The sequence below is a fragment of the Thrips palmi genome, unplaced genomic scaffold (assembly GCF_012932325.1).
Source record: "Thrips palmi isolate BJ-2018 unplaced genomic scaffold, TpBJ-2018v1 HiC_scaffold_12, whole genome shotgun sequence".
NCBI classification, from domain to species: Eukaryota; Metazoa; Arthropoda; class Insecta; order Thysanoptera; family Thripidae; genus Thrips; species Thrips palmi.
Window position 1 is genome coordinate 6796418 of NW_023144623.1, and position 12471 is coordinate 6808888.

At 57.2% G+C, this 12471-nt stretch overlaps 2 protein-coding genes across 2 annotated transcripts; both read left to right on the forward strand.

Moving 5' to 3' along the window:
* The first annotated feature begins 9003 nt into the window (after positions 1-9003).
* On the forward strand, positions 9004-11119 carry LOC117640286 (5'-nucleotidase domain-containing protein 1). Its single transcript, XM_034376649.1, has one exon. The coding sequence runs from the start codon at positions 9238-9240 to the stop codon at positions 10720-10722; it is 1485 nt and encodes a 494-aa protein (XP_034232540.1). The 5' UTR covers positions 9004-9237; the 3' UTR covers positions 10723-11119.
* Positions 11120-11224: 105 nt separating this feature from the next.
* On the forward strand, positions 11225-12404 carry LOC117640290. The gene is made up of 3 exons (XM_034376658.1): positions 11225-11709; positions 11786-11996; positions 12077-12404. Exons 1-3 carry the CDS (start codon positions 11370-11372, stop codon positions 12219-12221), a joined length of 696 nt encoding a protein of 231 aa, XP_034232549.1. The 5' UTR covers positions 11225-11369; the 3' UTR covers positions 12222-12404.
* Positions 12405-12471: the final 67 nt, after the last annotated feature.

A 12471-nucleotide genomic window follows, 5' to 3' on the forward strand; every position in this document is an offset into this window, starting at 1 on the left:
GGGGTCGGGCCGACCGGCCGGCGGCGAGGAATCGAAGAGCGGTGTGGGATCCGATCACCGCGTCCAGCGGAACAAAAACACGACCACCAGGACCGCGAAAAAAAGAGACTGCGTGCGCCACTCTGCGGCGCTCTGCGGCGGCGAGCTAGAGCACCGGATTATGTCTGTCGGCCCGGCCTGCCCCGCCCCGCCGCCACGCCATGCAGGCCCATTGTTGGCGCCTGCAACACAGGGCCCCCTCGGTCCCGCTCCATCTCACTTTTCGGCCGAAACAAACGAGCAGAAAAAGCAGCGCCGCGTCGCCTACACTCGTATTCGGCTGGACGCGCCCGGCAGCGTGCGCGCCGCGTCGCCGCGTCGCCGCCATGCTCACCATGGCCGCCCTCCGCGAGAAGGGCTTCCGGGACTCGCGCTGGACGGCCGAGGACAAGCGCGACCAGATCCAGGATGTCATCAAGCTGCACAGTGAGTGCGGTACACTGGCGCGGCGTCCCCGGCCCGCCGGCCCGCGGCGGGGAGCCTTACACGACGGGGTATTGTCGAGGTCAGCGACGCCGCGACCCCCAACTGCCTGCAGGGTGCGCCCCTCGGGCCCGGCGGCCGCCTGCGAGCAGCGTCGCTCTGTCTCTCTCACTCTCACGGGGCGTCTCGGAAGGGTGCGAGAGAGACAGAGCGATGCTGCTTTCGGCCCGCTCGCTACGTAGTGCTCGGCGGCGTCCTTCAGGCCGAGGCAGAATGTGGGCTGATATGGATACGGGGCCGTGCCGCTGTGGTGTCATCTTACACGGTTAGCCCGGGGTTAATGCGCGGTCGCTGGCGTCGCCCTGCAAACCCCCAAAACTTGGTTCGACACGCGGCGAGGGCGCGTTGCGTTGCGTTTGCAGCGGTTTGCGGTCGAAACGTCTCTCTGTTCCCCTCCGCTCCGCGGCCCTCCATTCCATTCGGCGGCTTGCCTCTCAGAATCCCGTTCGCGATGATTAAAGCACCAGCCGTCAATAACCTTTTGGAAAGTTGGATGTATATGCGAAAGGCAGGGGGAGTTTCCAATTAAAAATTCACGAGGGCGGCACGCCGCGGGGCCGCGGGCGGGGCTCGAACCCCAGACTCCCTTTCGCCGGCTAACCTGCTTCCTCTCTGCTCCGAGAGCGCGACAAGCTGCACACCAACAAGAAGGTGGAGGAGCTGCGCCGCCAGCAGTTCGCCGAGATCCGGCACCTCACCCGCGAGGTGCAGGAGTACCGCAACCTGCTGGACTCGGCGCGGCTCGGCGACAAGCAGACCCTGCGCAACACCCTGCGCCGCCACCGGCCCACCCAGCTCGCCTTCATGGACCACACCTTCGAGGTGGGCACAGCGACCGCAGACACGAGCACTACCGACATATTCCCAAATACGTAAAGGATGAAAACCAGGCTTAGAAAACATGTTTCGGGAATTTGGACGCCAAATCATTGATGGGAGTGATTTCAAAGCAAGCCTGCAAACAATATCGTACAGAAACAGCAACAAAAGGTCTGCATCTCGTCGCTTTGTTTCATAATTTTCCGGTGGGGCTTTGGAAAGCCGGAAAGGCTCGACGCTTGATTGATTGCTCGACAGCTCGGCAGCCCACTGGGAAATCCAGTAGGCGGTGCCGTTCGCGTGGATCCAGCGAGGTACTGCGCGGCGGGCGCACAGCGATCCGTTTGGAAAAATAGGAAATGGGGATCTGTGTCTGCATTCCCCTTCCCGCGCGCTGCGAACCTCATCGGGGGTCCGGTTTGGTCCGCCACGGAGGGAGAGGGGTTGTTCGCTCGGTGGCTAATCCGCGAAGGACGACACCGAACAGTCCATCATGCGGCAGACTCCACGGTCTTTTTCCAAATCCTGGGACTCTGACGACACCGCACTGGGTCACCGGGGCAAGCTGCAGGCGACACTGTAGGACAGTGTGTGTGTGTGTGTGTGGTTTACTCAGCCCGGCAAACTCAATGCGCTGCACTCTTTTCTTTTTAGATTAAAAAAGTGCTGATTGCATTTGTGGGTGGGGCTTCGCCCGGAACTCCTCGACCTTGTTAGTTAAATCCAAAACTTGTTGAGAACATGGCGCCGAATCACGCCGCACTCACCGCAAAAACGCAAAAAGTTGCCCCCGGCCCCGAGGGCAGGAGACTTGTAGCTCAAGAGGAAGAGAGAGGGAGGGGGGAGGGACAGAGCGTGTCTGCGAGGGGAAGGAGCCCCACTAAAAAGTAAGGCAATCTCGGTTCAATCTCCGCGTTCCGTTCCAGAAAGCCATCGACCACGTGGACCAGGCCAGGTTCGCGCACTCCAAGGAGATGGACCGGCTGCGGTGCCTGAAGAAGCAGCGCGCGCGGACGCTTTTCAGCCTGGAGGTGAGCCTCCACTGTGGCCGAGGCCCACGCCAAACACGAGGGGCTCAGCGGCACTGTCACCAGATTGATCGCTCTGTCTCTCTCGCACACCCGCCGCACGCCGCACGAGAGCGAGAGAGACAGAGCGCCGTTCGAAATAAGCCTGCTGTGTGTGCCCGAAGATGACACCACGCTGGCAATTCGACGGAGTGCGGTACGAGATTTCCTGGGCTTGCAGACTGATTCCGATAGTCTCTGTCGCACTCATGGGCGTCCCGTGCGGGTGCGAGAGAGACAGAGCGACGAAGACGGCCTCGGTGTGTTTGGTGCCCTTTGCCCTGCAGCCCCGACAAACGGCGAGGCGGCCGCTAAGGGAAGGGAAAGGACGCGCCCGGGGCGGGGACTGGGATCGAACCCGGGACAGGCTCATTCCGTACAGCGCTCCGTCGCTCTTTCTCTCTCTCGCTCACCCTTCCCTTGAGTGCGAAGGAGACAGACAGAGCGACGAAAGCTCTGCCCTGAATCAGCCTGGCTCGTCGTTTCGAGGAGCCAATGACATGCTGTCGCAGCAGGCACGCCTGTCCCTCTCGCCCTCACGCGGTGCGCCGAGTGGGTGCGAGAGAGACAGAGCGGGGCGGAGCGGGGCCGGCAGTCCAACCCCCACCCTTCGGGCCGCTGTTTGCAGACGGAGAAAATGAACCTGCGCAGGGAGCAAGAGGCCCGCGCACGGCAGCCCAGCCGCGACACACACGAGCAGGCCCTCACCAGCCAGATCACCAACTGCGCCGTCAAGCAGAACGCCGCGTCCTCCGTCACGCACACCTACCAGAAGATCCTGGCCATCCTCAGGAAGGTGGGCACATGGAGTTCGCGGAGTTGCACACAACGAGGCGGTGACAGAAGACCGGCGCAGGCGGCGGCCAAAACTCTAGACGCGCTTTGATCTCCAGAGTCGCTAAACAGGACTCGAACCGAACGTATGACCCCACCAATGGATTCCTCGTTCGGAGAGCAATCCATTGGTGGGATCACACGTTCGGTTCGGGTCCCATTTAGCGAGTCTGAAGCTCAAAATGCGTCAAGAATTTTGACCGCCTCCACCGATCTTCTGGCTCACTGTGCGTGAGGAACTGTCTTTGCTCGGGCGATGACGCCGGGGTTTTGTCAATGTCTCGACTCTCGACGAGAAAAAGGAAGCCGGAACGTTTTCCTCGTCCTGTGCCCTTTGCCCACTCGTCCCTCCCCGCAGGACACGGTGTACTTCGACGCGGTGCTCGGCGCGCTGCACGGCGACCAGGTGACCCAGTGCCGCTGCGTGGTGCGGGCCACGCAGCTGGGGCAGTCGGCGGCCGAGGACGCGGCCAGGCTGCGCGACGAGGCCAAGGCCGTGGAGGCCGAGCTCAAGCACAGCATGCAGGAGCGGGCCTCGGCCGTCAAGGGGCTGCGCGCCGTCGTGGACTCCAACAAGCGCGTCAGCAAGAGCCACGTGCGCGCTGAGGTGAGCGGCGGCCCTAGAGGCCGTGGAGGCCGTGGAGGCCGTGGCACTGCTGGGTGCCGACGAGGACGGCCTTCAAGGCCGAGGCCAAACGAGCGGCAGCGAACTAGTGTCCAAGGCCCGGGGCGGGCCGGGGTCGGGCAGGGTCAGCTCGTCCCAGGGCGGGGCGGCACGTCAAGGTCGTCACGGCCTCGGCCACCAAGACTGCGGCAGCGACTTGTCGGAGTAGAACAAGGCCGAGAGGACGAAAGGAGGGCAGGGCTCCTCGCCTCGCTGCCAACGGCGCCAACGGGGTGTGAGTGCAGACTACCGACCAATCAGACGGGACTCCAGCATACCAGCATCAAATACCAGCATCTCAATTTTTTTCGACTGGAAGAGTCTAGAACTTGTTTAGAAAAAAGTATTTTTATGGGGCCTTTTTTTTTTGCTTGGAAGCGTCCGGAGTCGATCGCCATTTTCCGGAGTGCCGGTCGGGGCCGCCGGGGCTGGGGGTGCACACGCCGCACAGCCTATGTCATCCACGTGGCGGCGCTCGATTCCCGCAGAGTTTGGCGCCAGCCTCCAACGGTGCTGTCACGCCCGCCCCGCCCCGCCCCGCCCCGCCCCGCCGCCAGAGTCCGGCAGAGTTGGGTGGTTAGGACCACTTTTCCTCCACGCGGGGCGTGGGCGCGGTGGGGCGACATGGGCCTGTTCGAGAATTCGCTCTCTCTGACTCCCCTTCCGCCAGACTCTGGCATGGGGGAACCGAGCCGGAACTAGTAGTGCGGGAGTGTCCGGGGCACTGCGAGGCGGACACGTGTGGAACGCCAACACGCGACAGCAGGGGAGGGGTGGGGTGGGGTGGGTGGACCGCGAACCACTACCACCACGCACCGCGTGTGAGGTGTTGGGCAGTGCCGGGCTGGTCTGGTCACGTCACAGGCTTCGCCGCTTCGCAGGACACGGCGGCTTTTTGCCCGGATGGAATCGAACGGGTCATAAATAAGGCCCAGTGCCGCGGCCCGACCGGCCAGCCAGGGCGGCCAGCCGACCACGCCAACCCTGCCTGCCGCACTGCCGTCTTGACACCGGAAAAAAAGGCATTGGCCCATTGGCGCAGAGCACCACCGACCTGCGCGTGGCGCTGCTGCCCGCCAAGGAGGACGCGGACACCGTGGCGCTGCTCAAGGACCTGGACCACATGGAGGGGCTGATGCAGCGCCTGCAGGCCACCACACTGGTGTCCTCGTACATGGACGTGTTCCCCAGGTAGTGCCGCGCCGCCGCCGCACAGTGGGCCGGAAGACCGGTGGAGGCGGTCGAAACTGACTCGATTTGAGCTCCAGAGCCGCTGAACGGGGCTCGAGCCGAGCGTGTGACCCCACCAATGGATCCCTCGTTCGGCGAGCAGTCCATTGGTGGGGTCACACGCTCGGTTCGAGTCACATTTAGCGACTCTGGAGCTCAAAACGCGTCTAGGCTTTCGGCCGCCTCCACCGGCCTTCCGGCCCACTGCGCGCCGCCCCGCCAGTGCCGGCGTTGGGGATGAACGGGCCGGCATGCCTGCAGGTTCGAGGCGCAGCTGCGGCAGCGGATCCGGCTCCTGAAGCAGGTGGAGCGGCGCGAGCTGCGGCGCGACGAGGTGCTGCAGCGCCGCAACCACGCGCAGTTCATCCTGCACGACCTCAAGAGCAACATGAGCGAGACCGAGCAGCAGTGAGTCGTCGGCTCGTCGGACTAGGCCGCGTCGTGAAAACAAATTGTTCCCTTCCCCCCGCGTGGCCTTCGCTTCGGCACTGTAAGCGTCAGCTGAGCGCGAACACGCTGCATGCTTCATGGGTGTCAACGCCGCCCGCGCGCCGCGGCCGGGAGTCGAACCGTCGAACCCCCGCTCCCCGCTCGCCGGAGACAATAAGCTGGGGACAATCTATTTCCCCGCGGTCGCTTAGACGTCCCCTCAGAGTCTCGGCTAACGCGTGTGCTAGCCACGCTAGCCACGCAACGGGACTACGACCTCGACGAGGAGGGGCAGCAGGGGCAGCAGAGCGGTCCGGCGCACTGCACGGACGCGACGTGACCGGCCGGTCGTCACGCGCCCCTTCAAGCTGCTCGTCACGCCGGCCGTCACGCGGGCCGTCACGCCGGCCGTCACACCGGGGCGGGCAGAACGGCAGCCTCAGCTGCTGCTGCACAATGGGCCAGAAAACCGGTGGAGGCGGCCGAAAGTCTAGACGCGCTTTGAGCTCCAGAGTCGCTAAATGGGACTCAAACTGAACGTGTGACCCCACCAATGAACTGCCCTCCGAACGGGGCATCCATTGATGGGGTCACACGCTCGGTTCGAGTCCTAGCGACTCTTGAGCTCAAAGCGCGTCTAGGGTTTCGGCCGCCTCCACCGGTCTTCTGGCCCACTGCGTGCCGCCCCGGACGCCCTCAAGGCTCACCCCGTGATTGATGTCCTGCAGGGCCGAGCTGGAGGAGGCCGAGCTGCGCGTCAAGATGGCGGCCGAGGAGGCGCGCCGCCGGGACGCCCTGGACGCCAAGCAGAAGCTGTGCACGTACATGGTGACGGTGCGCACGGCGCTCTTCGGCATCGTGCTCGTCCTCAACCAGGTAACGGCCCGACGTCCCAGGCGGCAGTCCCGCCGCAGTTCGCGCGGAATGGCAGAACAGAAGGTCGCGGGTTCGATCACCGCCAGGGGCTGTTTTATTGTCTGTTATTTTACAACCCAGGTCGTCGGAACTATCGTCACACTGTGAATTTGTTTGTTTGTTTGTTTCTGCGTCCTGGGTTCGCTTTGCTTGTGTCGCCCAGTGGCGTGACACCCCGCCCTCCTTCTCGTTCCCCGCCAGGTGAAGCCCACCCAGGGCATGGTGAAGACCCTGCCGCAGAAGTACGACTGGGAGCTGGATCAGGAGTTCGTGGATGACCTCTACGCTCGGAAGAAGGGCCCCGTGGCCGCGCCCGAAGCCAACGGTACGCGCCTTGTTCCGTCTGTGTGCGAGAGAGACAGTCTGTTGTCCAGGACACTTGAGAAAGGGTGCGCCTCGTTGACTTCCAATAGCGTGGCTCTCGTGTCCGCAGCGATGGCCATGCTCAAGAGCATCTTCATCAAGGTGGGCGTGCTGCTGAAGCAGATGGACGGCAAGCTGGAGGCCCCCGACGGCGAGGTGCCGGTGTCGCGCGCCCTGCTGCCGGACGTCCTGGCCGCCAAGCCGGAGCGCGTCGACCAGACCACGGAGGAGATCGGCGGTGAGGCCCCGCGCAGGTCACCCCCACGGGACGTCCACTGAGTGCGAGAGAGAGCGGCCTCGCGCCGTGGCGGTAGGCAGTCTGCCGACATGGCTGCGTGCGCGATGCCTACGCCCCAGGCGCTCTGCACTCTTGTCTGCGTCGGCCGGCCGCGCCGGCGATACCCCGCGCCGTCTGTCTCTCGAGCGTGGGGTAGCGACGCGGCAAATCTAGACAGGCGGCTGTAGCGCTGCAGCGGAGGCTTATTGCTGTCTCTCTCGCACTTGCGGGCCGTGCCAGGTGCGAGAGAGACAGCACACTGTTAGGACTCTGTTGTCCGACGCCGGCGTGTCTGTGGCAGTGCTCATGCTGGACTCCGCCGAGGCCATCGGCGACGCCAAGGTGCCGACGCGGGACTCGATCAAGTCTGAGTCGGCCAAGATCATCCGCATGGCGAGAAAGCTGAGCGAGCCGGAGTCGTACGAACGCATCAAGCGCGTGCGGCGCGAGGAGAAGTGGATCTGAAGCCCGAAGCGGAAAAACTGGGGCCGAGGGCGCGCGGCCCGGCGCCCTCGCAGCGACCCCGCGCACCGCACAACGACCCCACCACGCCCCGCCGCGCCCCGCCATGAGGTACGAGGTACGCACCCCGTCCGCGCCACCATCAAGTGCACTTACGCGGCGGCGTGATGGGAATGCCCCGCGGGGGTTACCACGGTTACCACCACCTCGCTGCCGCGCTGCCGCGCCACGCGCTACACGAGGCTCGAAACTCGCGCCCCCGGCCGCAGACACCGCCAACAACTCACTTCTTTCTCGCTCGGCGGACTTTTCTCGTGTGATTCGCGCCTCGTTCAACGCTTGGCGATCCTTATCTTGGAAGCCGCGCTCACTCCGCACACTTGTTGATCGTCGTTCGTCTGTTGGCAGGTTGTGCAAACACCCCATGCTCTTCGCTTCCCAGTTTCCCTCGCGCGGCTTGCGATCCTCAAATAATCGACTGGAAAATTTTACTTGCGCTGTGTGCGCAAGCCCCTGGATGGTTCATCCCAGCAGAGCAAACCTTTGGCGGTCCTCTTCTCGTGAACGGCGCCGGCGAAGACGACGCGAAGAACGACACGAAAGTACGACAGCCAGAGGACCCTGTTTTATTAGCCTACATTATGACTCGTTGTTTCATAGTGTCTGAAGCCAAAAAATATCAAATCTTGGGGCCAGCAGTTAGTACAGTGCCTCCCCTTCGCTCTTATCAAGAAACTTAGCTGCTGAAAGCAATTGGCTTGTACTCCACTTGTTCTCACATCGACCATGAAAGTCATATTTGAGTGCACGAAAGCAATAGCCTGGCGTTAGTAAAATAACTGATGCCTGAAATATTTTCTTTGCTTCATTCTCGAAGTATGTACTACTGGTATAACTCTTCATTCGGACCTTCGGACTCTGACCCCCCACCCTTTCCGTTTACTCAGCACCGAGGGGTCTTCCCCCCATCCCCCTGCCGCAATGGAAAAGGGGGAGGGGGTACATGCAAACTTGGTCCACTCCTCAAATAATGTTGGCGGACCAAAAGTAAACACACTACATTCATTTTCTGTACCACACATTTCGCTTCGAACGAACGTGCCGGCATGGAGACATGGTGGCGGACGATTGCTGTGCTGCTCCGCCAGTGCGCTGTCTCCGTATTTTCTTCTTCATTCTGTGTGTTTGCTTGAGAGTGTTTATTTTTCTGTCAGATTCTTTTTTCCTTTCTGTTAAGTGAGATCTCTTCTTAGTACGGGGCTGGTCGCGTGCTTGGTCCCGCTTGGGCCGAGGGTCGCCGCCGGTCGACGCGCCCTTCCCTTTCGGACGCCTCCCCGGACAGCTGATAGCGCCAGCAGCGCCAGCAGCGCCAGCAGCGCCAGCGGGCGGAGGCGGAGTTTGGCGGTTACTCGCCTCGTCGTTCGTCTGTCTGTCCGTCTGTCTCGTCGTCTGCAGGTGCCCGCGGGGCGGAGAGGGGCGGCGGCGGGGGAGGCGTGTTTACGCCAGCGACGCCAAAGCCTTGGCTGTCAGCTGCTGGCCGTCGTCCGAGCCCTGAGGCTGCTGCTGGCGCTGAACGGGAACGGTCAACACCTCGGTCTGGTGCAGCTTGCCCAGCAGCAGAGCCAGGGCCGCGGTGGCGGCACTCGGTCAAGGACATGCTCATTCGCCGGCTCTACTCCGGGGCCAGGCCGTTGTGTCTGTGCTCGTGCCCCCATTCGCACTCGCTGCGTGTCCTTCGGGCGGTCCCGACGATCACGTCACCAACGTCGCATTCCTCCCAGTGGTCTCCGTCTCCGTGTCACTCTCGCTCGCACTTCAGCGTTGACGCCACCCTTACTTCCAGTGCCATGGGCCCCTCAGCGAGCCCTTATTTCTGCCTCAAGGACTATGACTGCGTCGGATTCGACCTGGACAACACCCTGCTCAAGTACAACATTGCGAACATGGTCAAGCTCAGCTACGAGCTGCTCGCCCGGTTCCTTGTCGAACAGAAAGGTTATGATCCCTGTCACCTGCTCAAGCCTTTGAATTTGGATTTCCTGCAGAAAGGCTTGACGATGGATTATGAGAAGGGAAATGTGCTGCAGCTTTCGCCCGATGGCTCTATTCACCGAGCTTGTCATGGCACCAAGTTGCTGCTGGACGCTGACATTGAAGAAATCTACGGAAAGGATAAAGTGTATCCGCTGGCTCAGGAGTACACGCAGAATATGTTGGACGCTTGGAATGGTCCAATATCTGAAAAGATACGATCTGTTATGGATCATTTTGATGTATCTGCAGCTCTTGCTTTCGCTCGGTGTGTTGACAACATTGATGCAAAATCTGAAAACCCTCCAGCGGACTACAATTTGTACAATGATATTACAGACGGACTCATTAATATGTATCAAAGAGACAATTTTGCCAACAATACAGGTGGTTTCTTCTCTGCTCTAAAAGAAAATCCTGATAAATATTTGCACCGTTGCAGTAGTAATGTTCGTAAGTGGCTAGAAAAATTAAAAAGTGATAAAAAAGTATTTCTGGTAACTGGTTCAAACGAAGACTTTGCTTCATTTACCGCTAAATATTGTTTTGGTGAAGACTGGAAGGATCTTTTTGATGTTGTTGTTTTTTTTGCCCGTAAACCTGGTTTCTTTACTGGACGGCGACCTTTCATCTCTTTAGTCGATGGGAAAGAGAGTGACATTGTCCAGCCTGAAGATGTTCAATTAGGAAAAATGTATTCTCAGGGTAATTGGCAAGACTTATATGAGCTCTTCAAAAAAGAGACTAACAAGAAATTCCCAAAGTGTGTGTATGTGGGTGACAATGTTCTTCAGGATGTATTTGCTCCGGATGAATTTACTCGCTGTGATGCTGTTGCCATTAGTGACGAGATGCGAGCAGAAGGGGTTGGTGACGCAAAGGAATACATTGATGTCTTATCGTCTAATACCTGGGGGTCCTACTTCTATCAGAAAGAGGATAATCCATCATTATGGTGTGATATCATTCGTAGGCATGCTGCTATATGTGTGCCAAGTGTAGATGTTCTTGCTGAGAGGCCATTAGATTTTCAAATACAAACTTTCAAATCTATCTCTCCGGATCCCTCACAACCTATTGGCTTCTTCCCAAGTGCCCCCACAAAATAGTTTTGATCATCTGAGAGGCATCATAAGCTCTTTCATTAACTGACCCCTCCCAATTAAATTTAAAAAAAAAAATGTTACCACTGTGAGATTCAAGAAACTAGTTTGATGTAAGTGTGAAAGTTTTTTGAAATGTTTGCACATATTTTCTTGAGCTCTACCTCATTTGCGAGCAATAGAATTTCTTAAATTTGTTTCTCCGTTCTTTTTATTTTATAAATTATCGATTTTGCCTGTTTTGTTTTCAGAAGAAAAAAGACACTTGGACATGTGTTCATTTTAAAGTGATAAGATGTTCCCCCTTATTTTTTTTTATTTTATTAAGTAAGTAAACAGAGTTTTGATTGTGATACCCGATTTGTACCAATACCAATAAAACCTTATGGAAGGAATGCCTGAAGTACTGTGTTTGTTTTCCCTTCTCTCCGTCACTCTCAAATCTTCCCGCGGATGTCTCCCTCCCCTTTCGCGGGTTAAACAATTATTGGCAGATCGTTACCACATTCAGTTTCGTACTGCGAATATGGGCACGATGGTTCATTGTTTTGATTCGCATCACATGTGTTTGAGGTTATAATTTGTCAAGATTGGTAAAAGTTATTGATTCAACACGAAATTAGGATTTGAAACGCTGTCTGAGTTAATCCAAAATGGGCAAAGTGAGAAAACTGCGCAAGAAGTACCACTTGGCTTGCCAAAAGGCGGCAGCAGCAGAAAGCAACGACACTCCAGTGGTTCCTGTTGTCCAGTCAGTGCCTGGACAAGCTGAACTGCCTGTGAAACTTAGTACAGATTCCAACATTTTTGCTGGAATCACCATATCATTCGCTGATCTTAAACAAACGCTATTACCCCCCTCAACGCAACCACTGGATGTACCCCTAGGCACTGTCAGTGAGCCTTCTGTTGTCGGAAGTTTGTTCAAGAAAAACTTAAAACATGTTTCGAAGAAGGACAAGATTATTGCCAGAAGGGAAGCATTATTAAGAAGTAAGTCCGATGTCTTTTGTGTCGTAAATAGTTCTCTCTCACTTTCATTGGACTGTATTCAGTTGTTACCTTTCAGAAATTGATACTGTTAGGCAGCTAAAACTAGATGCAAGGAAGGCATTTAAACTTTCCAAAAAGAAAGAAGTCCCAAAGCCTATGCAAATGGCAACCCTTATAGATGCTTTGCCAATGCTCCCCTCATCAGACAAGGAGCCAGGTTCTAGCAAAAAGGGTAAAGTTTCCCAAGTGAAAGCTTGCCTTTCAAAAAAGAAAAGAAATAAGCAATTGTAAGTATCTTTACAGCAGTTAAATTTTTTCTTATTTTTTCCATTTGTGAATTTCTTTTTTCTCTTCCATTTCTTTCCAGCATGGATGGTATCAAGGCCTTCAAGGCAGTTTTATCCAACACCCACTACAAGGCGGATCCAGCGTCTGCTATATCCAATTATGTTATAAACACTGTTTCAAGCAATGGTACTCAGAAGTTTCAAAAGAAACTAATTTGTAAGTAACGTGAAATCATGGACTATCTATTTTACTGTTTTGTGCAATTATGTCAAAATTGACTGCAAGCCCTGCAATGTGTAAAATTAAGTTTGATGTATAAAGCCGACTTGGTTAGTTTGGCAAAGAGTTTCAATTTAATATGTTGGGAAAAGGTTGAATGAAAATTAAAAATATTCTAGAAACATCAATGATTATTTTTTATTCACTACTTTTTTTTTATAAATTCATCAAATAAAACAGTTTCCAGTCAAACAC

Bases quoted from the DNA above. Each gene is read 5' to 3' on its own strand.
- LOC117640286 (XM_034376649.1), top strand. From the start codon at position 9,238: ATGCTCATTCGCCGGCTCTACTCCGGGGCCAGGCCGTTGTGTCTGTGC.
- LOC117640290 (XM_034376658.1), top strand. From the start codon at position 11,370: ATGGGCAAAGTGAGAAAACTGCGCAAGAAGTACCACTTGGCTTGCCAA. The intron at 11,710-11,785 runs GTAAGTCCGATG...GTTACCTTTCAG, and splicing joins AAGGGAAGCATTATTAAGAA to AAATTGATACTGTTAGGCAG. The intron at 11,997-12,076 runs GTAAGTATCTTT...ATTTCTTTCCAG, and splicing joins AAGAAAAGAAATAAGCAATT to CATGGATGGTATCAAGGCCT.